This window comes from Staurois parvus, unplaced genomic scaffold (assembly GCF_062004578.1).
Source record: "Staurois parvus isolate SC_StPar_1 unplaced genomic scaffold, SC_StPar_1.0 ptg000287l, whole genome shotgun sequence".
In the NCBI taxonomy this organism is placed as follows: domain Eukaryota; kingdom Metazoa; phylum Chordata; class Amphibia; order Anura; family Ranidae; genus Staurois; species Staurois parvus.
Window position 1 is genome coordinate 26,751,088 of NW_028318083.1, and position 26,367 is coordinate 26,777,454.

General features: G+C 38.4%; 1 protein-coding gene across 2 annotated transcripts in view; it reads right to left on the reverse strand.

Moving 5' to 3' along the window:
- The window catches only part of ATP9B (ATPase phospholipid transporting 9B), a 451,056-nt gene that overhangs the window by 103,812 nt on the left and 320,877 nt on the right, over positions 1 to 26,367 (reverse strand). For both annotated transcript variants that reach the window (XM_089682349.1, XM_089682348.1), the window contains exons 12-14: positions 15,851 to 16,011; positions 14,253 to 14,395; positions 3,451 to 3,563 (exon numbers count right to left, since the gene is read on the reverse strand). In XM_089682349.1, the coding sequence (XP_089538475.1) occupies positions 3,451 to 3,563; positions 14,253 to 14,395; positions 15,851 to 16,011 (417 nt within the window). The remainder of the gene's footprint in view (positions 1 to 3,450; positions 3,564 to 14,252; positions 14,396 to 15,850; positions 16,012 to 26,367) is intronic.

Consider the following 26,367-nt stretch of genomic DNA (forward strand, 5'->3'; position numbering starts at 1 on the left):
TCAGGTTTTGGTTGCCAGTTTAAAGCATTTGCGATCATTTTAGCTGAGCAGCCTATCATTTTCTGCACTTCTTTATATGTTTTCCCCTCTCCAATCAACTTTTTAATCAAGGTACGCTGTTCTTCTGAACAATGTTTGGAATTACCGATTTTGCTCAGAATTTCATAGAGAAATGCACTGTAACCAGCATGTACATCATTTGCTGCCTTACTTCCTTAAATAAGGGCAATAATTGCCACCTGTTTTTCAAAGAATGAATGACCTCACTAATAGAACTCCACACTGCTATTATTTTGAACATGCCCCTTTCAATTAGTAATTCAATTACATAGAATCAGCAGCATGCATGTCATGACTGTTGGGTCTGTTGGATTTCTATTACTCTACTACACCTGCTAGTAAATTATTTGCCATGTAGAAATATAATTTCTACCAAAAACAGTGATTGATCAGGTTAGTGATGTCTGACTGCTATTATTTTGAACACAACTGTATATCTTGTTTGTTGTATTATGGATCAGTAGCCAGACCTAGACCTGTAATTCTCCCCCACTTTGTCTTTTCCCCTGTGTCCACAGTAACATTTGCGTCGGCAGAGCAGAGTATGACTGGCCATTGAGGGATTACTTTGATGCAGTTGGCCAGCTTAAACATGTATTGCAACATGTGTGAACAAAATATCCCTATGTATTGCAAGTCTGCTTGAAAGGGTATATAACAGTGTGCAGACGGTCCTTCAGAATTTCTAGTGTTAGCTGTGATTGGTCACAGCGGTCACATGGTACAGACAGGGCCAATCACAGCCCATCTGCACAATGTGATGAGCTTTGGCCAATAACAGCTAATCACAACAAAAGACTGAATAAATCAGTTTCATTCAATAAAAATGGTTGCTAGTATCAATGAAATACATTGGTATAAGCAATCATAATGTAAAAAAAAATTCCTGATCACTTGCCCAGAGTAGTACAATGTTACTATGGTAAAACTGCATTGCTCTGGTCACAGTGTGTTGAAAAAAAATAATAGAAAAAAAAAAAAACAAATAAATTATTTTTGTACCTACTGTCACCAGTCAGTGTCCCTGATAACCACCACACCAGTTTTCTGATAATGCTGTACTGGACTAATGACAATATATTTAAAAGAAAATGTGAATTTTGTTTTTTTTTTTTAATTTCTCAATTTTTCAAAAAATTGTTGCAATAAATTACAACTTCAAAAAACTCGCCATGCCTCTTACTGGCGAGTTTTTTGAAGTTGTAATTTATTGTAACAATTCTTTGGGCAGTCTGTTTTCCAAAAATGGGTAATTTGGGGGGTATTTGTACTGTCCTGGAATTTTTGGGCCTCAAGAAATGAGATTGGTCGTCAGTACACCAGTACTGATTGATTGTCAGATATATATACCATAGTTTGCAGACTCTATAACTTTCCTACAGACTACAAATTATACACTAATTTGAAGTATTTTCACCAAAGAAATGTCGCAGAATACATTTTGACCTAAATGTTTGAAGAAACGTTATTTATTTGCAAAATATTTCAACAGAGATGAAGGAAAAAAAATCATTATTTTTTCAAAAGTTTTTGGGTTTTTTTTATTTAGCAAAAAATGAAAAACACAACGGTGATTAAATATCGACAAAAGAGAGCTCTATTTGTGTGAAAAAAATGATAAAATTTTTTATTGGTGCAGTGTTGCGTGACCGTGCAATTGTCATTCAAAGTGTGACAACACTGAAAGCTGAAAATTGGCCTGGGCAGGAAGGGGGTAAGAGTGCCTGGTGTTGAAGTGGTTAAGAGCGGGAAAGAGTTAACATTTCTGTAATATTTTTCTATCTGTCCTCCATTGTCAAAAATTCCATTCCCATCCCTGTGATGCCCATGCAGGAAGAGGGAGGTACATTTGTCACTAAGACAGGAAGGCATGGACGGCAAGTTTGTTGCATAAATATGATATCACTTCCTGTCTTGACATGAAGTAAATGTAAATACCTCCAGAAGGGACACCGACAGCAATAAAAAGCCAATGCAGGCTCTAACCGGTAGAATATTTTAGCTACTTGCCCCAGAAAAAGACTTCAGGTAAAAGGACAAATAATCCCTGATCCTGATCAGATATATCATGTATGATATTCGTAAACTTCTGTCCAGTAGTTAGTGAGCAAGGACCACTTCTGTGCATGTGCTAAAGCAAGAAGTCCTACACAAAAACATACTCAGTGCAAAAGTTGTATTAATTTACGATAACAGCATTCCATTGTATTTTCATGCTCTTTGCAGCCGTCTCATGTTAAAGGACTGAACTCTTAGGCCCCTTTCACATGGGGCGGACTACGTTATGATCAGCAGGGCATCTGTCCACTGATGCTCTATGGACTGGTGGGTGTAAATGGACTCCACTGTCCATTTACATCTGACTGCCCTCCAATCCGATCCATTTTTTTGTGGACTGGATCAGATTGGAGGTAGGCGGGTATAAACAGACTCAAGTCCGTTTACACCTGCCAGTAATTGGGGTTAATGGAGGGTTGCACCCTTTGTGGGCCTTAGTGAAAGCTTTGTAATAAATAGCCTTCTAAAGCAGATATAACAGGGACAGCCATTACAGAACAGAAACTGTCAGTTCATTTAGCCCTAGTTCACACCGATGTGACTTGTCATGCGATTTGACAGTTTCAAATAGCATGACAAGTCACATCCTTCATGACAAGTCACATCCTCTTGTTTGCAATGCAGCCGTTAAAATTATTGATTTTGAAAGTAGTTCCAGCATTACTTTTTCGATTTCAGGTGCGACTTGCATAGACATCTGTGCATGAAGTCGCACAGATGCCTTCTAAGTTGCACCTGAAGTGAAGTACCAGGATTTCAAACTCAGATCCAGTATGAACCCGGGCTTATATGTATCAATAAATTAGAAAATGAGACGTATTGTAATTATACACATTGAAATTCATTTGGTAAAAAAGAACAATATGCAATAATGATTATCAACCATTCAGAAATAATCATTCTGATACAAACATAATAAAAAAAATCAGATTGGTTGCTATAGACGTATCAATTTTTCAAATACCCAAACTTACAAATATCTGATACATGAAAACATTGGAAGATCATGCATCTACATATAAGACACTTTGGAAACCGACTGTTAATATTAAAGTGCTTTACAGAAAACTATTTGATCCTGAACTGTACCATTAGACAATCTTTACATTGATTTGTATGATGCTTTTCCCAACCACGCCACTTTCAGTAAACCATACTTTATGATCAGCTCTTGCAAAAAACAGGTGCAAGTGAAAGCTTACAATTTCATTATAGAACACTTGGCATGTAGCTGTAATAAATCAGCTTCTTGCTAACCTTTACAGTTTATGCTAACCATATTTTAACAATCATGCACCTATAAATATAAAAATTCAATAGAGAATAGCCTACCTGTGAGTATGAACTTGCTACATGATTCTGAATTTCATCCATTGTATCTGTGCCATAGGACACTGTACCAAGATGAAGACGCTTAAAAACCATTTCATTCTGGGTAAGTGTACCTGAAAGAGATGTATGTTTAAAAGCCAGTTCATGTAGAAATCCATTAAATCTTTCCTTTTTTGTTATGGCTACATAAAAAACACATGAAAAGAGCTATTTTCTATATTGGCTAGCAAGGCAAGGCAGAATTAAGTTGTTTTGAGAACAAATAGATTTAAGGGAAGAAAAGGGGTTGTGTGAGTTGTAAAATTAATTTTTAGGCTGCTTATCAGCCTTAGTACTGAAAATGTAATTTAACCAAACACTTCTTTTTCATTCAGTATTACAGGCAGGCTGCTGCTCAAGTGATGAGCACACTGGCAGAAACAGCCTATGTTTTTTTCTTCTAAGCATTTACAATGCATACTTATAAGGGTTTGAATACACGGGTGTAACTGGCTTGCATTTGAGATGCATTTAATAAGCTTCTAAATTGTTTTGCATTCACATTGCCCTGCATGGTGAAGAAAAGCAAAAAATATCTGTTTGCACAAGCCCTAAAGCAGGGGACAGCTACAACAACACTGAAGCTGGAGAAAAACAATGTTACACAATGCACAAAATAAAACATACACTATGAAGCAAAAAGGGAGTGGTTATTTATGGCCAACCAGATTTGCCGCTTTGTCTGAGAAATGAAGAACGACTGACAGCTATAAGAAAATGCTTTCCTTTTGTTTTTTGTTTCTACATCAGCCCATTAACTGATCTATGGTCATAGGGTAAAACAAAGCAAAATTCCCATAGTAAAAATATACTTTGCAGACTGGTTAACTAAAGCAAAATCCTATAACATTTCAAAGTGCAATTACTTTTTTACTTTGTATAACATAAAATACAAAACATACAGTATATAATTAAATATGTGCTTGTTAAGGGAACTATAATTTATTAAAAAAAAAACTCCTAATCAACATGAACAGAAAAGAAGCATGTCTAGTTCCTGCCCAGCGCCAGACTTTACAAGTCTTTTATTCTCTAAGGTGAGATTACTGCTGGTTGGAGGTTAATCTGTAGGAGTACAGGTTTCTGTTAACATATCTGAAATGAGATCAGAGACAAATCCCTGTACATGATAGAATGAAATCTTCTACTAAGGCTTCCATACATGTGTACTTTTTTTTTTTTTTAATTCATGCCCCAGGCTGAATTTTGTATAACATTGTAACTTAAATCTTTGGGGATCAGGAAGGAATTTTTTTCCCTGTTAGAGCAGTTTGAACCACACTTCATAAGGGTTTTATTTCTCTGGAACAGCTGTAGGTTTAGCTTTTTCTTCAGTTGAATTTGATGGACACGTGTCTTTCCTCAACCTATTTAACTATGTTATCCAAACAACGTCAGACTCGAGGAAATATATTATGCTGTAATTTGATTAGTACATCATTGTTTGTCCAAGTGTTTTTTACGGGGTGTCAGACTTCCTTTTAACCTTAGGCTGGAAATTACAGGGATTCTGATGATTAGTTTCCTTATTTCTACTAACCATGGTCAAAAGGCAACCAAAGCTTTTATTAAAGAGGAACTGAACCATGGAAGCTGTACCAAAAAGAGACGTGTAAAGGGCAAAGCACTAACCACCAGTATTGCCCGTGGTATCTCGGCAGCTCCTATTTCCCCATAACTGACTTACCATGCCTTGTTCTGCATTGTGCCTCTCTTTTTGGATGTAGCCACCTTGGTAGAGTCAATGCTTTTCTTCTTCAGGTCAGAGCCTCCAGCAGCAATGAGAAGTGTAGTAGTGACATCACCAAAACATATCCCAAATCTATTGAGACTAGCAGTCAGAGACAGCAGTGCCTTAGGTGTCACACTGTAGATTAAAGCTTGTAAGCACAGGAGCACCTAGGCACCATTACATAAAAGGAAGTGTACTGCTATAGAATTCAAAAGAAAATGTACATTTCAAGACTGCTTAGGAACAATTGGGATTTCTAGATGCTCCCTACAACAGCAAATCCTCGTTTTTGAGTTCAGATCCACTTTAATACCAGGTCTGTGTTTACCATATTTGCAGGCAAGTTGCAATGCTTAGGGCAGCAGTGTAAGAGGTGGTAACACCAAGCCTAAAAATTAGGAATACGATAACTTTTTACTTTTTCTGTTTACTTCTTTTGAATTTTTTGTTTTGCTAAATTCAAAAGGAGACCTGCAAGGTTAAGGGGGTGGTAAGAGAAATCAGAATGCTCTTTGTTTAGTGGTCTTTACAGTTACAATGTAACTATTTATAAGGTAGATTGCATGCTACCTCCAATAGCACATTCTAGCATTGCTTTTTAACAACATAACAATATGGCACAAGGGGAAAAGCTTGTACTAGAGGCGTCATCCTTAGGGCTACATTATGTCTTAATATCAGCCCTGATTAGGAGATAGCATGAATTCTCATTATCAGTTACATTATATTAGTATTTACATGGTTAGACTATGTACATTTGCTGCTGAATTTGACAATTTGTTTTAATGAGCAATTTTACTGTGTATGCATCTAGGCTTTGTAATTTTGCTTTATGATATGGATTGCCAAATATAAGTGACTGAGCTACATCTTTTGGGATTGTGGGGGTTGCAGTATATAGAACCAACACTGTATATACTATAATTTAAAATGATTTGTTATATAAACCATTTTGCTTTGTAACTGCAAGAAAACCTGTGCCCAGTAATACATTTTCTTTTCTGAAATAGCAATTACTTTAAATTAGATCTATGCAAAAAGCAGAAGTGTGGTAAAGATGGCATTGTTCTAGATATTGGTGAATGGCGTCACTAGAGAGGTATGTGCTTTTCCATGCACTCACATTATTGACAGTAGCCTTGGTAGCTTGTTTGATCACAGTTCATTACTAAAGGAAGCCATGTTTGTCTCCAGAGCATATATTCACAGTCACATTTACAATTTATGAGTTCCCGGCTGCACTGTGTTTTAAACAATGGCATTATCCAATGCAACCAGTGAGAAGATTAAAGTTCTCCCTGCAGATTAAGTACAAATTATCTGTCCTCCTGTTTCAGCATCGTTTGTTCATTTATCACATAACATCTAGTATTTCTGGTCAGTGTCAATATGCTCTGCATCTTTGTAGTTAACAGATGTCTTCTCTTGTCGAATGAATTACTTAAAGTCTCATGCACTGCTGGCCACAGATGTGTCACTATAGCAACATCATTAATTTCAGATCTTACCGGAAACATGCACTCCAATCAAACCTAATTATACCACGTTGCTTTCTTGTCCTACAATAAGGAAACTATAATGCAATTATTGAGATAGTTGGTTCTCCATTCTACTATGGCAAATGAGAGGACCCCTGTGATGGACGCTTCATGTCAAAAGGCTTATTGATGAAACACAATCCCAATTTGCAATCATATAAAGAACTAGTTTGCAATGCTATCTGCAATATAATTATTTCAAAGCTGAAAATATCTGTAACAAAATTTGATAATGCCTAAAAGTTTCATTGAAAATTGTTTGCTCATTTTGTTTTGATGTTGATAAACATGTTTTACTCACAACAGCCTATCGGCAATATTTTATATTCAATTACAGCATGAAAACATAGAACTGGGATGTAGAGGAGACTTGAAAAATCTCAGGTGCACTGTAAATACAGCATCTAAAAATTGTAGTCACAGTTATAAAATAATTTGCCTAAACCTATATATTTATAGCAACATGTGAAGCAAATTTTCACTTTCCTACTTGTCACAAACAGTAATGCTAGGCCATAGTTTATTTCTGCAGGAAAAAACCTCCATATAACATGCAACTCTGTTTGAAAAGTTGTAGCAAAATGTTTCACTGGGTATTAAAGTGTCACAAAACCTAAAGTTTAATTTTGGTCAATATATGTAAAAGTATGGTATCAACCTATCTGTATAATCTAACCATTACACACAATGTGATTGTTAGTAAATACCTAGTTAATCTTGACACTTTACTCAGCTTCCCTATTGAGTGGAAGTGGAATAGCAGCGATTCTGTATATCTTTCGTTGCCACACCCATTGCACACGTTCAGGTAAATTCCTACTCAAAACCATGCACCTACTTGTTTCAGCTCTGAAGGCCATCCACATGAACTAACTACATCCTCTTTCAGGACAGCTCCAGCAAGTTCCCTGACATCTCCTCCCCCTTCCTTTCTCTCCGCCCCACCTGATAATACAGAGTGGCTCCAGCAAGGATGACTGACAGAACCTACTCCCTGCTATCCATCCCTTATGTGACCCAATCATGCTCCGCCCCTCTTGACAATGTAGAGCGGCTGTAGCACAACTGACAGCCTTCTTCCTGTTAGCTGCCCCTTACATGATGTCAGCAGGCTACGCCCAACATGGCAAAGCAGAAAGGCTCCAGCAAGGACAAGTCACCTGACAATACAGAGCAGCTCTAGCAAGGATGACTGAAAGTCTTCTCCCTGCTAGTGGCCCCTTACATGATATCGACAGGTCCACCTGACTTGACAATGCAGAGCAACTCCAGCAAGGATGAGTGACAGAGTCTTCTCCCTGCTAGCCACCCCTTACGTGACGTTGTTGGCTATGCTGAGCTTTCTGTTTTGCTCTGCCAAATGCCATGTGACTGCAGCAATGTGCACATAAAATAAGCTATTTAGAAATAATATTTTAATGAGATTCTCATATACTGTTGTTTGTAGTGTTTAAGTTCTTGATGATACATCTAAATCCATGGCAGTGGATTTACTGACACTTTAATTCACACACAGGCAATGCTTTGAAGTAGGCAAAGTGTATAGTAAAGCACAGCATGTACTGTAGCATATTGTATATGTTGTATTTTAACATTTACAATTCCTTGTTAACTAAAGTTATTTTGTCAGGCTATAACCCCAATGAACCTTGTAGACACCAGACAGTACATCTGCTCAAACCTAAGGCATAATTGCTCCTCCCATTTGCTTACAGCTGGGTGCTAACACATTATGTACACAATAAAGTATATTGATAACCTTCAGGTTTTTATACTGTGCTATTAAATTGAACCTATCATTAAGGCTGGTTCACACCATGTCCACTGCATTTAGCTCACACAGATGCAAGTTAAATTCATTTGAGTAAATGTACATTGGCAACCACTTCTACAGCAAATTGCATTTATATGTATTTTTTAACACGTGTTGATGTGCAGAAGCAAAAAAAAGCCTGTTTTTACTTTCCTTAAAGTGCAATGCAGCATGCTGTGATGTGTTGTAACCTACTGCAAAAGTCAAAAGCGTAGAAAGGATAACCAAATTACTCCAAAATTCTGAATGTTGATTGGGAGACAAGCTTCCTTTGGTAACCAGGCCCCTTGGTCTGAGAGAGTCTAGTAATCCTACCCAACAGGTTGGCATCCCCCATTACAACCTTCCAGCAGAGAGGCAGGACTCGTGATCCACCAAGCCAGAGCCAACCGGGTCTTCAGAAGTAGGTGAATGTGCTTATTCCATGAAACCAAAATGTTGTCTTGCAATGGTCTGGAGTGAAAGTGAAAGTAAGGAACTGCTTCAAGAAGGCAATCATTAAGCCCAGGACCCTAATACAGAAAAGGAGGGTGAGTTGGCTCCTAGACTGCAGCATTCACACCTAAATGGCAGGGTTTGTAAATTTCTCCTGTGCAAGAAAACCATGAACAGGAGGGTGTCCAGGAAAAGGTCCAGATATTCCAAGCAGTGAGTCAGTTCTGGGGCAGAATTCTGGCAGTTACGGATCCATCCAAACCTCTGCAAAATTTGAACAGCCTGTTGAACACTGACTGCCAATGTTTGTGCCAACTGTTTTCTCAACAGAAAGTAACTTAGGTAACTTACTATGGAATTCCCTCTGAACGAAGCAACTCAGGTACAGGGGAAAACCCCTTGGTAAAAACCCTTGGTGCAGTGGAAAGGCTGAGAGGCAAGACAATGACTTGATAATGTTGTGTGCCCACCACAAAGCGTAGGAAGCATTAATGTGCTGAAAAGGTAGGGAACATTGATGTTCATTAAATGCCGGAAAATCCCCTGATTGTAGACAGGCAATGACTGGCCTACAAGATTCCATAGGGAGTTTTTGGACCCAAAGGAAGATGTTCAGCATCTTCACGTCAAGAATGATCTTAATGCCGCCAGTAGGCTTAGGGACTGTAAATAAGGATTAGTAAAACCCTTGAAATTTTTTCTCCTCTGGGACAAGAGTCACCCCTCTTTAAGAAAGGAGTTGAGTCAGAGCATTGTGGAGAGCTACACACCTTATTGGGGATGTTTGAAGATTTGACAACATGAAACAGGTCGTGGAAGAGAATTAAACTCTAACTTATAACCTTCAGTGATTATGTTCTGGACTGTAAAGATCCATAATGTCCAGGGTGCAGGTATCTGCAAAAGCCATCAGACATCCCACCACTTGAGCAAGTTGAGGGGCCCTTCATTGTGAGCAGAATTTTGCTGCTGACTTGGGGGATTTTGAAGTCCAGAGCTTGTAGAGAATTTCACATACTGAGATTGCACCCTCTGTTTCTGGAGAAAGAGCTTGAACTGGGTCCTTGAATGTTGCAACATCCCCTACTGAGACAGTTAAGGTCTTGCTTAGACAACAAATGTCTGGCTGCATTTCAGGAACAGTCCACAGTTTAGGAAGTCTTCCTCAATAGGTATTTGTAGAGGTAAAGATTATGTCTGGATTGGGCCAATCCCCATTTGTAATGGACTGTATCGGAGAATGCACAGGAAATGATTTTTCTGTGCATGAAAACATTTCATGGAACTTAGACCAATAACCTTAGTCAATGTGAGAGCCACAATGGCGTCTTTAGGTTTTGGATTATTTCAATGAGCTGAGACTGCTCAAGTACCAAGTCTTCATCTAAGGAAAAGGTACTCCCCTCAGAGTCTGCAACTGACAAAGCAGTAGCAGCTGTGGCTGCAGGAGAATCGGAGACAGACTGAAAGGTAGGTGAGAAAGCCCGCTTGCAGCCCCTACATTCTGAGTCCACTATCATGACAGAAATTTTTTTCAAAAACCAAATATACAATAGTAGCATTAAATTTCAGCCTCAGAGCAGTGCTGCGACTATGTTAAGGGAGAAAGATTTAGGTTGTCAGTGTTAGACCCCTTTTGCAGGTATGATAATACCTCCCCTCTTCCAGAACTGTGAGCAGATTGTAAGATGGCCAGACCCGTGGTACTGGAATGACTTTAAGTAGAGGCACTTGGGGTACCTTGTCCTTAAGAGCATACACCTTCATGATGGGTTGTCTGATCTACCTAGCCATAGTGGATTAAGGAGTAGGGTGTCCTTGATGAGATCTTGTCGGCAATACAAAAATAGGGTCTGTTTTTCAAATACAGGCTGTGACTGTCAGATAGAGCCTGAGAGCTCTGACCATATCCAAACAGTGGAAAGCAATTTGTTTGAGATCCTTTGGAGCATGGCACAAAAAAAGAAGGACAATGTCCTCATTAAGTTGGGAGGCTGAGACCACTATTAAGTAGAGAGAAGGGTACTGGAAGTAAGACCTCTTTATCCTTGTATGTTATCAGGAAAGGCTCTGCATTATACAGCTGCTATCTCAGAAACAGTGACAGACATCATAACCACCAAGAAGACCACTTTGCAGGACAAATCATCCACAGGGATGAATAAAGGTTAAAACAAGAAAAAGTGAGGGTAGAGTTTTCTCGAATAATATAGAGAAGACCAAAATCTGTCCCTCAAGAGTGTTTAAGGCAAAATTCATGTAAAGTACATGTAAAGTTTCCATGGTTGAGAAGCCAGGGTTCGTATCAGGCAAAATATGATTTCTAAGTACAGTAGTATATTTCTCGTGAAGTTGATTTTCTGGCTCTCAGTAAGGTGGGAATGACAGAGACAGAGATAAATATTGTCCTTCAAGACCTGAGTTTCAACAGCCATACCATTACAGCCAGTGACTGAGAAGCAGGGGCCTGAAACAGCAGGTCTGGCCTATTTGAAGAAGGCCAGGGATCATCTCCCAGAAGTCCAAGTATGTCTGTGTACCAGATTCTTCTGGGCCAGTTTGGTTCAATTATTTGTTTTCTCTACCGCTATTTCGTGAAGCTATCGAGGAACAATTCTCCAGAGCCCAGGGCTTCCAATGCCAGTGCTAGAAGAATCTTTGTTCTGGCTACAGAGGTAACTTGCTGTTGAGCCTGGAGACCAGGAAGCTCATATTTGGAGTCCCCCATTTCTTACATAAAAGAATGAAGATGTTGAGATGAAGAGACCTCTCCCCCTGGTCCAGGCAGTGACGGCTGAGGAAACCTGCCTGTCAAGTGTCAACTCCTAGAATGTGAACAGCAAGATTCCTGGACTGTGGTTTTCCACCCAGAAGAGAATCAGACTTACTTCCTTCAAGGCTGCTTGACCCACCTGATACTCGATATAGGCCACTGCTGCAGCACTGTGTGACTCCACCGAAAATGTAACTCTAAAGAAGGGGGATCCAGTGAGGCAGAGCTAGTTTTATTGCTCAGGGTTCCAAAATGTTGATGGGGAGCTTTGCTTTCTTTCGAAAGGTTCTCTGAACATTGGAAAATTGGAACACTCCTCCATAGTCTGTAAAGCTGACATCTATTGTTATCACCTTGCCTAAGAATGGAAGAAATTACTTCACCACTTCTAAGGTCATTTAGGAAATTGATCAAATTAGGGAGTTCTTTGCTTGACTGGAGGGAAGTATGGGAAGATCAAGAGATTGTGCGTTTGTTCAAGGCCAACAGAATGTTCTACTAAGGACAACTTGCATGGGACCAATTTAAAGGAGCAGCCTTAAATGAGGCTACTGTAAGGCCATACACTCTCACAGATAGATGTCTTTTGGACCTTGAGATATGAGCAGAAAACCTTTGCTTGGGTCATGTCTAGAATAAGACCTACATATTCTAGAATAAGACCTACATATTCTAGATGAGGGGAATGCTGGAGAGGTATGACCAAGGTTAAACTGATCCAGATGCACTGCATCCATTTTAAAATTACTTTATATTGCAACATAGTCTTGATAGCATGCAAGTCCTCTAATACAGACACAAATTAGGTGTTTCCAAACCATTTCTGACCAAACTTTAAAGTGTTTGTTGCAATCTTTGAAAATGAATTATATAAGATTGTGTCCAGTTTCATAGTTGATGGTTTTACACACCACAATCATGAAATTGATGTCTAAATGTTCAAGCAGCAGAGTCAAATTGCATGTTTGAGACAAATTTAGGGGAATCAAAGTTCATTAAATAGCTCTTGTAACTGAATAATAGATGAATAATATACCCTCCATGCTTACACAGCTATAAATGTATCAGCTATGCAACAATGATGTACATGAATTTAGATGTACACCAATAATGTTGTAACCCTGATACACCATGTTTCCTGGATCATTACAATCTGCTTTGTTTTCAAATATTAGATATCTAGCAATTTCCTCTGCTCTCTTTACACAGTTTTCAATGGGAAGAACATATTAAATATTATCTACTCCAAGGAATTGAGTTGTAACACAATATCACATGGGGTAGAAGCAAATTCCGCAAAAATGATCATTAGATAATACAAAATGAAACTAAACCCAATTGTATTAGGTCTTACACACTGTTTTAATGCAGCTCCTAGGGGTGTCTAGTGTTTTTTTCTGCCTCATAAAACAACTGCACAACTGCATGTTAGCTTATGTGTCCATGCACAAATAGGTGTTTAGAGGCAGCGCCAGAGTGTCCAGGAGCAGTGGCATTTTGGCAAAAAAAAATGCCCAATGTTTATAAATGCGTGGAAACACACATTAACGCTAGGTACATTTGCAATTATCTCATTAGAAAATCATTTACGATTGAGGAAAAAATAAATAATGTAGAACTTCTAGTAAAGGACGTTACAGCAGAAATGCACTCTCTCAAACAACATTGACTATTTGTAATCCTCATGCTGCTAGCATTAGTAAATAGATAGGACAGTATATCATATTTACTTGTTTAAAACTTTTAAAAACATATCTTTAGTTACTTCCTGGTTTCCAGGCCTAAGCAAATGATGAGATACATCCCAAGAGTTTTTGGGAGGTGATAAAGAGAGAAGGGGTCTTCTCAGCTAAGCTCACCCTCCTGCCTGCATGCCTAAGATAAAGGCACATGGCTTCTAGGAAGTAAATGCTACATGAATCATTTGTCCTTACTCAAGATGGGCATGGCCAGAAATGATAGGGGGTGAGCAACCAGCAAAATAAAACATGGAGACATGGATGGGTAAGTTTGCTTTAAATATTAAAATTAATTAAATTGCATTTTTAAGTCTGTGGTGCTCAGATGCAGTGTAATTCTGCTTTAAACAAGCAATTTGTACTTTTCTCACACATAAGTGCCTACCTGATTTTTTTGTTAATTTTTCTTCCACTCATCTGAATAACATTGTGACAAAATTTAAATCTGTTCTACCCTTAACCAACATAAACAGAAGCAATTAATGCATTAATAAAAAAATACAGGAGTAATAGTGAAACAGTTAGGAAGTATAATAAAACAAATCACAACAGGGGATGGTTGAAGAGGGAAATGTTTTTGGTGATCCTCTCTGCTAACAGGCTACTCCATAGTTTATGTGCATTTTGTGTGACAAGTACAACACAACAGGGTATGTGCTGGATAAAAAAAAAAGAGAAGCCAATAATATAGTCCAGCAAAAAGAAGGGTCACATTGTAGTTGGTCCAGGTTACCTGTTTTGTCAGTAAGTAAATAAACCAAGCGTCCCAACTCTTCGGGAATGGTACTAGTCCTCACCACAGTGCCAGGAATATTCTCATCTCTCATGATCAACCAGCCATAAGCAGCCTTTCCCATGTCCAGGTTCACTCGTAAACTGCCAAGAAAATATTGGTTTATTTATACAGTCCTAGGAACATAGTATAGTGTAACTGAAAAAAGTACATTATAACTACCTTTCCATGGGAAATTACAACCCCTTTCTCACACAGTAACCAGCTGCAGAGGACCCTCTCAATTCCACTGTGTGAGAGATTTTAAGCAATCCAAAACGTTAGGTGTTTCCACCAGTAAAAGTGTCAATAGTTCTCATTGAAAATCTGAAAGGCCTTAACTATAGAAATATGAAAGTGAGCATTCTATGTGTTTTTTTTAATTCTTCCCAGATGTTTCCAAAGGGTTAGTTCATCTTTACTGTACAAATGTAAAGGTGAACTAACACCGGACACCTGATAACACTTGACATTCTGATTAGTCAGTGCCATCAATGTGATAGAGCTGGCAAATCAGAATCCATCTGGTGCATCCTGGAAGCGCTGACGAGGAAGTGAAAGAAGAGTGGGGATTTCAAATCCCCGAATTACTGAAGCAACCGGGGTTGCTGGCAGCTTGACAACCCCAAAGATAAGTACAGCAGGGACTGGGGGGGGGGGGTCCGGTGTTAGTGCACCTTTAAAGGTTTTCTGTAAAAGTGAACTAACAATGAAGGCTAAAGTGTTATTATTGCTGTCTCCTGGGTAGATATACCCTTTAAAAAAAAAATTCAAAATGTTGTCACTGGAACAAAAAAAAAAAACAAAAAACGGAAAACTGAATCCTAGACTTTGCGTCAATTGTTTTCTATGTGTCCCGTTCACACTACAATGCAGCATTAAGCTACACCGCAGCATGCTGAAATAAAATACAGACATGCTGAATTTTATCACAGTGTACTGTAGAGGACTGCATGTCCCTGCACAGCAGCGTAGCACACTGCTGTACAGCAACATGAATTAAGTGCACTTTTGTACGCTTCAAATAAAGTTTGTACAAATTAAAAAAAAAGCTGAATTGCGCATCACACTGCCCCCTACCGCAGTCGGAAACAGAGAGGTAAAACATTCTGCCAGCTGTCCATTCTGATTATTCCATTCTGTGAATACAGCCTAACACTGCTCATAAATCTAATGAATTAACATTACAGGAGTTACACATTTATGACACAACACAATACGTACAGATATAGCAAGCTAGAAATAGCTGCTTGTAACAATAGGATATGCAGTGCGCAGTATTTCATCATACAATGGGTAAAAGAACCTTATAAATACATTCATGCTCTACAATGAATTGGATATCCTGACTAGTTTAGTAAAATGAACATTGCACAGAAATAAAACAGTATTGCTTTTTACAGTGATCTCTCAAGAATCAGCAGATTTGCAGGCACTTTCTCACTCTGTTTCCTGATAAGATCAATTTCCTTCACAATGTAAGCCAAGTGTATATTTCAAAAAAAAATGCAACATTCAGTGAAATTAGACATCCCTGTCCGTCTTTGCTACACACATACCTTATCGGAATGATGTAGGAAAATAGCAGGAGGAACCGGAAGAGGTAGCGATACCACGGGCCAACAAACCCCTGCAAGGTTACCATTACAACAGAGAGAGCCACCAGAGCCAGAAATAGCGCCTTTGTCAGCTGGTTCAGTTCAAGGTCCAACAGTCCCACCTGACCAACAGAGAAAACATATTTTAAAGATAAAATAGATATCACAAACTCAAGTTTATGCATAAAATAAATATAAATCATGTGATATCTATAGTATGTCCCAAAAAGACATATAAATGGCACTGACTTTTTTGTTCACTGTGAAAAGAATGTGTTATAATCTATTAATATTATATCTGTGTGCTGCCCTACCTCCTTTTTCACAAATAAGTGACTGAAAGACTTGTTTATAGAATACTGTATGTAAATCCAAATCATATTCCTGATATTTGCCTGTTGTACCATGTACTTTTAATAAAACGTATCCTGTTCTCTTTGTATTGCTCCCTTTTTGTGAACTCCCTGGTGTTCCTGCCAGTTCCTCAGCTTTACTATTAAAAACTGACCACACTAGGCATGAGAGCACAACGTGGTCAGTTCTCTAGCTGTGCTGGGAGCTCTGCCTGCTCTCCTCCCCGCCGCATAGCCATTTACTGGAAAGTGTGGTGCTGTTTCTCCTCCTCTAGCTGAAACAGAGGATATGTGAGGAAATGTGATCTCTTGTAAAAATGGGGGAAAAAGGGTATATATAATGTATACACAAATGTTTTGCTTTTCATTTCTATTTTATACTGAATGGCTTGTTTTACAAGGTGGTTCTGAATCAAATTATCTTATTGACATTTTTTTATCTTCCGTAAAAGCATTTTCTTTTGACTTTCCACACATTTACAATTTCCTTACTTTAAGTTGGTCGGCATTATGATTCTTTACAATAAACCTTCATTTGAACATTTTTTGTTCCTGTAAGCTGTGAGATATAAAATTGCTGCAAATAATATTGTTCAATAAATCACACATGCAGGGGTGGACTGACAACTCATGGGGCCCCCGGGAAATAGGGGATCATGGGGCCCCTGTGTCTTTGCCCAAACTCAAAAAAGCCTATGAAAATGGTACCAGGGGCATCTCATGAGGCCCCCTACTGACCCCGGGCCCTCGGGCGCCCTTGGGAGTCAATGCTGATCAACAGCTTTCAGGTTGTCCTGACTCCCTCAAAGGCACCCAACACGATGATCTCAGCACTGTTACAGCCCTGTGCAAAGTTGCAAAGGGAAAAGTCTTTCAGTATTACACTATTATCCTCAGGCTACTTACAGTGCATCCAACCATTACAATTGGCACAGTGACTGTTGATTACATAGTCTGGGCACTGGTTTTCTTTATAAACATATGCCTAATACAAGCATTACATCTATTCCCAACAAATTCATGAATAGCTATATTCATAGTCCTCTATCAATATAGAAGGCAAATAATAGAAGGCAAAATCCAAAGCATTTTTCCACACCAGCTATTATCACATCTTCTTTTTAAAGAAAAAAAAGCCAATAAAAGGTGTGGACTTGTAGCTAGAAATGAAACACCTCAAACAATGTCCTGCTTGTAAGTGAAAGAGACACAAACAAACCATAGTACAGAACAAACACAACAGATGAAATACATAAAAGGGAGCTGTTTATCTTGCCAAAAGATTTCTATTTCAGTTCATCCAGTTCTGAGATTTACATGGCTCTGTCATACAACACAGACCTGTCCTGAAGTGCAAAAGACCTGAGTTTTCTCTGCTGCAGTTAAATAACACATACAAATCTTGTATCCCACCCCCAGCCTGTAACTGAACAGTGAAGGAGAAGTAGCAGACTGATAAGCTAATATCTCTGTCACTCTGCTCTCTCCACCTATCAGCGTGTAACTATAGTACATAAGCGCTGCAGTAAACCTGACAGGCTTTCTCGCCCCAACCTTAGTTCTGTTGAACAGTGGGTTTCAAGGGGCTGATACCATATAAAATGCAGGTATTTACACTGCTTGCATTTAAAATAATATATTAAACAACTTATTAGATACAGAGAAACATTCTGAGCTAAAGGAAGCCATGCTGTGTTAGTGCCCACCTTTCCCTGTTTTATCATCATGGCTAACACATAAAAATACTGCAATGAAACCTCCTACTTGGCTTATGGAAGCAGACCATCAGACACGATTACCAAAGACATGCTGTGAAGATACAGATTGGCTGTATGGAGCAAAATGTTTTAATGCTTGGAAGTCCCTAAGAATAGTATTTTTTTTTTTCTTACAGAAACAAATGACTACTGTCCATGATACTTTTTTTTATTTGCACTAACATACAATTTTGAGGACAAGCTTTCGGGGTATGTCCCCTTCTTCAAGGTTTCAGAAAATGGATATTATGTGTCCATTTTATGAAAATGCTCAGTGAAAGAAAAAAACCCCCCAAAACTTCAAAAGTCATGTGAGTTATTTATCTCTGTAAACCTTCACTGCATGAGTACCAACAGTACATTCCAGTACATAATGGGAAGCTCTCAGAGAACTATACTGAAATAGTTGAGACAAATTCCACCACACTTGCTGTGTACAGGCTGCCCCTTCCCTTGAGAATGAAGGAGCAAAGGACCACAGTGGCTGATTTATCAGCTGCATTTAAAATGCAGCCCAACAAGGACAAATATCTGGCAATTTCCGCTGTTTCAACTACTACATAGTTTATGCTTGAATTATTGAGAAAAATAGGTTTTTGGATTAAAATGAAGAAAAATTAAGCCAGGGAAGTAGAGCATGTTTCAAAGCCCAGATCTTTTTGCGTTGACAAAGGCGGTCTAAGTTTCAGGCCTCGCTGAGGATCAGATGAAGTCATTATTCATTCAGTCAGGGAAAAAAAAGACTCAATTACCTCAACCTAAAGATGCTATCAATGAATGCAAAGTGCATATTTTACTCTATTCATCCAAATCCCATTAAAAAGTGAAAGGAATGATTTAATCTGGCTTTTCTGGAGTTGGCCTTTTTTTTGTATTAAAATAAAGAATTACTGTCTTGTAACATACGTAGCTGCTACCTCACACTTTTGCCTGCATCATAGCAGAGGAAGACTGTAAAGTGAGGAGACAAAAACAACCAGAATAACTAAAGTTACCTCCGCATAAAAAAGCTGAGGAAAGAACAAAAATATTTTATCAAGACAGAAGACATTCACATTCAGAAATTGTAAAGTTTAGCTTAACAAAAGCATAGTTAGCTGTGCCTAGCCCCTTGAAAATGTATAAAATCTTTACAAACATTTGGAAGAAAAGTAGATCTTATCGAAGGGTATTTTAATGGTATTTCTGCTGTCTCAATACAACCCTTGGACATATACAGTATAACATGTTTAAAACATAACTTGGCATTCCTGCTCTGTTTAAAAGGGTTTTCCACTTTCACCAATAAGCTGGAAAGTGCCAAGCCATGTCCTTTGGTAATGACTGGGGGGTGTCACCTCCAAACACCTCTATCCCACTGTGACCTGCCATTGTTTCTACATCATGTAGGTGCAAATAATACCTTCTAATACGTCTTCCAAAGATTACAAAGAAAAGTGTAACAATATGCATATTTTAGTTCATGTTGCCTTAAAGCAAACCAGGAAAATATAGAATGCCACTGAAAATATTTTTATGGAAATGCTAATATCTTGTCTCTGCCTGGTGCCCATATTTCCAGACCAAGAAAAAGTACACAGCATGTATGAACTCTTAATCCCCCTTCTTGCTTTGGTCAGAGCTAGGTCAGCAGCTGCAGTCTACATATTTCTCTTGGTATAAGTTTCCTTTATGAACATGCACACTGGCTTAAAAAAATTGTCAGTGCTCTAGACAAAAAAAAATGCTAATTTTGAGTGTTTTTGTACTAGCATTTAGCGTTTTTTTCTGCCAGAAAAATGCTCTCAAAAACACAAAACAGCCTCTAAACGCTGAGCTTAACAAAAAATGCCTATAGACTACCTAATGTTCATGGACACATAGGATAACATTAGCTGCATCTACAGGCAAAATGCTAAAATCCTCTAGGAGAAGAGTTTTGTAAGCCGGTGTGCATGGAGCCTTAATATTTTTACTGTAATCACAACAATAGTATGAAAAAGAATAAAGATATCATCTCTGCTAACCATGAGGTAATTCGTCATACTGTGCCTTCCATTTTGTAACCTGTAGCAGGTGGGGGCCTACCTACAACAAGGGAAAAAAATGGTTTGTGTTCACAGTTTGGCTACACTCTACTGCCGATACCCTGTTAGGAAGGCTTAGTAGTACAAAACTGCTAGCATTAGACTTTTGCTAATAAATTGCTTTCAGACATTTTTTGTGACCCTGCTAATTAGATTCAGTAACACAGTTTCCACTTTATCTGAGAAATTACTTGATTTTCCTGCTTGCTTAAGAAATTACTAGAAGGCACCCACAGATGCCGACACGGACCTTAACATTTCTGTCCTCATATTCAGGTTTTCGCATTTCCTCTAATTTTCAAGAGCTGGCTTCCTCCAATACTTTCCTACTGGCCAGTAACTATAAAAAGACTTACTGACCTATAGGAAAGTGTGGGCCAATCCTCAATACTGACAGACAGTGCTAAAATGTACATTTGAGATCTCTGTGAGATATGAGGCACCACAATCTCTACAACAGCCATGTAAAGGTATGTGCATGCACCAGAGGGTGCCAGCTTTTGATTTGTGGGTTCAGTTGACTAGTTGTTCATTAGAATGGCTAATGTAATGCAGCCAATACATTAAGAAAATAAGAAAAATACAAACACATATATTTGTGGGTAGCCACTACAACACCTGTCTTGTTAAAATAAATACAATGGCTACCCTTCTTTAATTATAGTGTTTCTCATGATGCAGTGTCTATACAACGTTCTTCAACCATTAACATATTTCCGTTTCTATTACAGGTACCCCAGGCTTTTATTTATTAAATTTTTAATAGGCCAACATTCTGTACTCACCCCTCATGTACAGAGCAATGTGCTTTCACGTGTCATAATATTTGATTTGTTTAAACCGCCAGCAAAAGCTAAATTAAATACTCTGCTGGAAATAATAATCTCCAAGGGAAAAATTGTACATAACGTCTGATATAAGCACAATGGTTTAGTAAACGGGATTGTTCAAAGATAATGAAGACAATAATTGTTTGTATAATCTAAAAAGCCACTAATGGCAGCAATCACAACTCCATTTAGCTTTTCTTAATTTACAAAGCAAGTTTTAAGTAGCTAATGGTCCTAAGACAAGAAATGGTTTATTCAACAACAAAGGGTAAGTACAGTACACTGATTAACCTATTCGGTGGCACTGGAATTTCTGGAAGGATGCCACAGTGGCAAGGAAGAGGTTAAGTAAACTAAAACTGGCTGATTACTGGGGCAATGTTAGAGCTGATCCATAAAGCTTGATTCGTGTGCAGTGTGAAGAGCTTAAACTTTGAGGTCATTAGAGCACCAAAAAAAAATGGGAGTTGCAAAGTCTTTAAGATCAGAAAAAGACTAATTTAATTTGTGTATGGCTTTTCTACAAAACAGACCCCCTTCACCCTCTCCCCAGGGATTATCTCATTATACCATTTTCCCATGGAACTCCTCAAACATTCATTCTTTCAAGTAACATGGCATAGCTAAGATAACACATACACCGTTAGTTTACAATCGGCCCTTTTGCATTATCAGTGACATGCTTTAGATGGAATGCTAATAACATATATGAAATCAGCACTGGCTGTTAACCTTTATAGAGAGAGATGACATGGAAATGTTGGAAGGATCTTAATTAGTAGAAGACAGTCCATTTCCCATGTTCTTGAATGTTTTTCATGCATTTTTATAGTTTGAATCTCATAACCCTGGAAAGTGAGGATATGAATGAAAATGCGTTCTACAGTAATTCTATTATATTCAATAATAGAAGCATTTATGAAAACATGAATTCATAAAGTCTTTTAAAGTAAATTCTTACTAAAGACTGGTAAAAATGGCACACTGTACAAATGCACTGAAATTTGGCTTTTAGCTAAACTTACAAAATTGAAATTTTTCTGCAACATATAAAAAAATTAGGCTAACACAGAGGCATATAGTTTATTGCCTGGAACAGGGGCGTATTTACCACAAGGCAAACAAGGCAGTTGCCTAGAGCAGCATTTTTCAGGGGGGCAGCACTGCACCCTGGAGGAAGGACACATTTGCGGCATGGGGACCAGATGGGAGCTGAGAAAGGCTTGATGGTGTATGCAGAGCCTGACTTTCATTCCCAGGGATGTCCAGAGTTGTAAAGGTGAGCGACTTTCTCTATGGGTGGGGTGGGGGGGGGGTGTTTGGGCAGGGGTGTTGTTGGTCAAAATGTCAGATGGGGGGGTGTCCAATTTTTGTTTTGCCTAGGGCAGCACAAAACCTAAATACACCACTGGCCAGTAGTAAAGGTTTATGAATATGCTGATACCAATGTGTACAGCCTTCAGTACAAAGTAGCTGTTTCAGATACGGTGCCCTTATAATGCTTAGGTGGCTTAGCAAAAGGTGCAGTAGCCTAAGGCAAGATGGGGGGTACTTGAACACGTAGGGGTTGATTTACTAAAACTGGATAGTGAAAAATCTGGTGCAGCTGTGCATGGTAACCATCAGCTTCTAACTTCAGCTTTTTCAATTAAGCTTTGACAAAAAAAAAATGCAAACTGATTTTGCACGCTCCAGTTTTAGCAAATCAACCCCATAGGCTCTGCTGTTTAAAGCAGTAGTAAACTCTACTCTTGAAAAAAAAAAGAAAGAAAAAAGTTTCCTCCTGCAATGCAGTAGCATAATGTACTAGAATGCACCGCATACTAGCACATTATGAAAGATGAAGCTTGAAAGGAAGCCCTCCAGCGGCGCTGTCACCGCTCCAGAGGCTTCCATCTTCACCCAGTCTTTCTTCTGGGTTGCGGGCTGCACTCGCTTGAATTACCAAGCTGCGATGACACCACTCCAGCGTGGGAGTTTTGGCCACGGCACACAGCTCTGAAGGAACAGCTGCTGCTCACTAGTATATGACCTAAACGGTGCAGAAAAGAGTATACTACCACTTTAATACTTTAACTGCAAGAGTACATAAATAAATAACTTTAGGGTTTACATATACTAACTTTTTTTTCAAACAACATATTTAGGGAATAAGGAAGTTTATTTATAGTCATGCTTTTTAAAAAAAAAAATCTTTATTTCTTTCATGGCTAGCATGTGGCAATGTGAAATAAAGTAGGAAAAAAAAGATACTGTTGAAAATACTTTTTTTGGCGCCATGGTGTAAGGGTGGCCATACACAGGAAAATACATCACCAGCTAATAACCTGTTATGCAGTGTGACTGCTGAATGATCAACTTTCCTACATGATGGAAAATGTCCGGATGTCATATCAACAGATCATAGCAACTGTTACTCTTATGACTACCCATCATATCGTTAGATTTGCTTCCCATTTTGCCTGTTTTACATGCAATCCTTAAAGTGATTGTAAACCTCAGACATGAAATATGAATAAAGAATATCCCTCTATAGTGTGTACACAGCACTGAGTGTCATTTCTGTCTGCTTCCTCGTTTCTCTGATATCAGCAGAGTCACTTCTGACAAGTTTTTCTGACAGTAAGAGAAAAAAGGTGACAGAGGAGAGAGCTCCAGCACACAGCCTGTGATTGACAGCCTCAGCTCTGTTCCTGCGTGCTTTGTGAAGTGGGGTGTGTCCCTTCCCTCCAGTCAGCTCTCAGAGCTCCTCTCTGAGATCTGCAGAGTGTAACTTCAGTCCCTGCCTCCTACTTTCTGAAAACTCAGACAGGCTGTATAACGTTTACACTTTGAACGGTTGTAGAGAAAAGAAGGCTACAGATAGACAGGTACAACTTATGAGGGAGGATTTATTTTATCTCTATGTATCACCTGAGGCCAGTCACTTAACTGGGTATATGTAAGGGTTTATGTTTAGGAGCAGCAGTGTACATGAAGCCTTAGAAAGCTCCAACATCACTTAATCTACAGCAAAGTCTTTATTACTACTCTATAGGGTGCATGTAGCAATTCTCTTACATGTGTCAGGCTAGGTGGCCTTAATCACAGTTAGGCTCAATTGCATAAGTGGATTGCTATAGAAGCTCCATTGTTATTAAAGATACTACCAATGATTCAGTGATGGCATGGACTATTCTTGCTGTTCCTTAAACCAGTCTGAGCTCTGCTGTACAGGGGATTGCAAGTCAAACTCAGGTACTTACAGTGATTGCATTTTAAAAAAATGCAACACGCATTACATGATGAGATGCTGAGAGGCATTAGAGAGGGGAGCCAACACTGTAATTCAAAAATTAGGTAATAAAGGTTTAGAAGCACAGAAGCTGTATTATAGGAAGCAAAAGTACATGCAGCCAACTTGTGGAGCCTGCTATTTGGTAGTAAAAATGTTATTTTAAATCTGATTTTTTATGCATTCAACCCCAGTTAGCCTTCTATATTTTTTTTTATTATTTAAAATACAAATAAATAGAAACCGCTACGCATTTTTCTTCACATCATTAGTTTATAATTGCAAAATGCAAAACATATTGATATACTATTTTAGCAAATGAAACTGAATAAAAAAAAACCACATTAGGGTGGATGTATTTTACTATTTGCTATGTGGTACGTTGACCAGCAGAGGGAGATGCTGACTGGCTTTAGTAATGCCATTTAAAATGACTCTAGTCATCTCATTGTAACTTGCAAGTGTAATACAAAATTAAGTACAAATCATGGTTATACAACAATACAGGCAAGGAGAACATTAATTGTACTTTGATTGCTGAGGCAAAGAGCTGCAAACCAAGCCTTGGAAACCAATATGTTAATTATTGGATTGAAATGTGATTAATACCTTGAGCGAGTACAATGATTTGCAGTCTTATTCCCACAACAACCAAACAATAAGCCTTGCAGCACCACAGTCCAAAAATACAGAAACAAATGTACAGCAATATAATTCTTAAAAAGACACCACAGACATATCTCCACCAAATGAATTGTGAACTGACAACAAAAGAGACTGAGCAAGTAATTTATACTGTTTAACTTAGTTACAAGTCAAATGACTGGAAGCATGGAAACAATGTCTCAGGGTATCATAAAGCTTAATAGTTTCAGGAACTAAAATGCCTGTACCTATTGCCTTTCTAATGGTATGCTGCTCTCCATAGGAAGCTATCAATTTTAAATGGTTTTCACAAGACCACCCACCAATTTAGAATAATTACTTCAATAACCTGGGCTTTCAGTGACATTGGAAACCTGAACAATCACTCATATAAAGAAATCCCGGGGTCAAACACACAGGTTTCAGTTTCATTTAATTAAGCAAAGGGAGTTAGTTTTTATTTTAAATATTATAGCTAAGTAGTTATTTTATGGATCTCCACTTAGAAAACAGGTGCAACTCAAAGTCATATTTACAGCACTGTTAATAAAATGGCATGTAATACAATGTCATTACACCATTTTCCTTTTTAGAATTTCAGAAGATATTATGAGGGTCAGTTATTGAATTTTGAAGCATAGAGAACAAACGCTTATAATCACAAAAGTACATATACATTATACTGTGAAGGCATGTTTAAAAAATAGGATTTTTGAATTGCCAATAAAATCAGTTTCTTCGGTTTTGTAGCAAGCAATAAGGAGATCATAAGAACAAAGAAGTAGGATTGTGTATCCTGTACCCAAGAAAATGGATTTACAGGTGAATAAAAAAAAAATCATATTTTCTTGAGCCTCTTTAAATCATTATAAGTGGGGAATCCAAACAGTCCAACTGAGGGGTTAACAATACAGCAAACAATGGCAACGGACCCAAGTAATACCTGGTCAAGAAGAGCTTGACAGACTCAGAGAGCACCTTCTGCATAAAACTGGCATCAGAGAAGGCATGGACAACCACGTCAAATCAGATCAGATATGTGACAGTGAAAATCCCAAGAGGCACTGACAGATTTGGTAGAGTGTGCCTTAACAGGGAACAGAGGAACCCTGTTCTCCACACTTTAGGCTCTAATGATTGCTTGTCTGATTGAGCTAGCAATGGTAGAGTCTAAGCAAGAGAGAACCTTACAGGATTATTCAGGAAAAGGAACAGTAGCTGACAGGAGAACTCTCACAGCGAGTCCAGTCTGTGGACAGAAATTTTCCTAGGATGTTTTGGAGCAGGACATAAAGAAAAGAAGACAATATCTTGTTTAAGCTTGAAGACATTGGCCACTTTCAGAAGGAAGGAAGCCTTGGGCCTCAAAATAACTTAAGCCTTGTGCAACACAAGGAAAGGCTCTTTACAGGATAAGGCTGTTAACTCAGAGATTCTCTTTGCAGAGGTGGTAGTCACAAGACCACCTTAAGGAAAAAGTCAGACAAGGGTAAATCCCTGACAGGTTCAAACTGTGGCTTCAGAAGAGCTGAGAAAACCACACTGAGATCCCT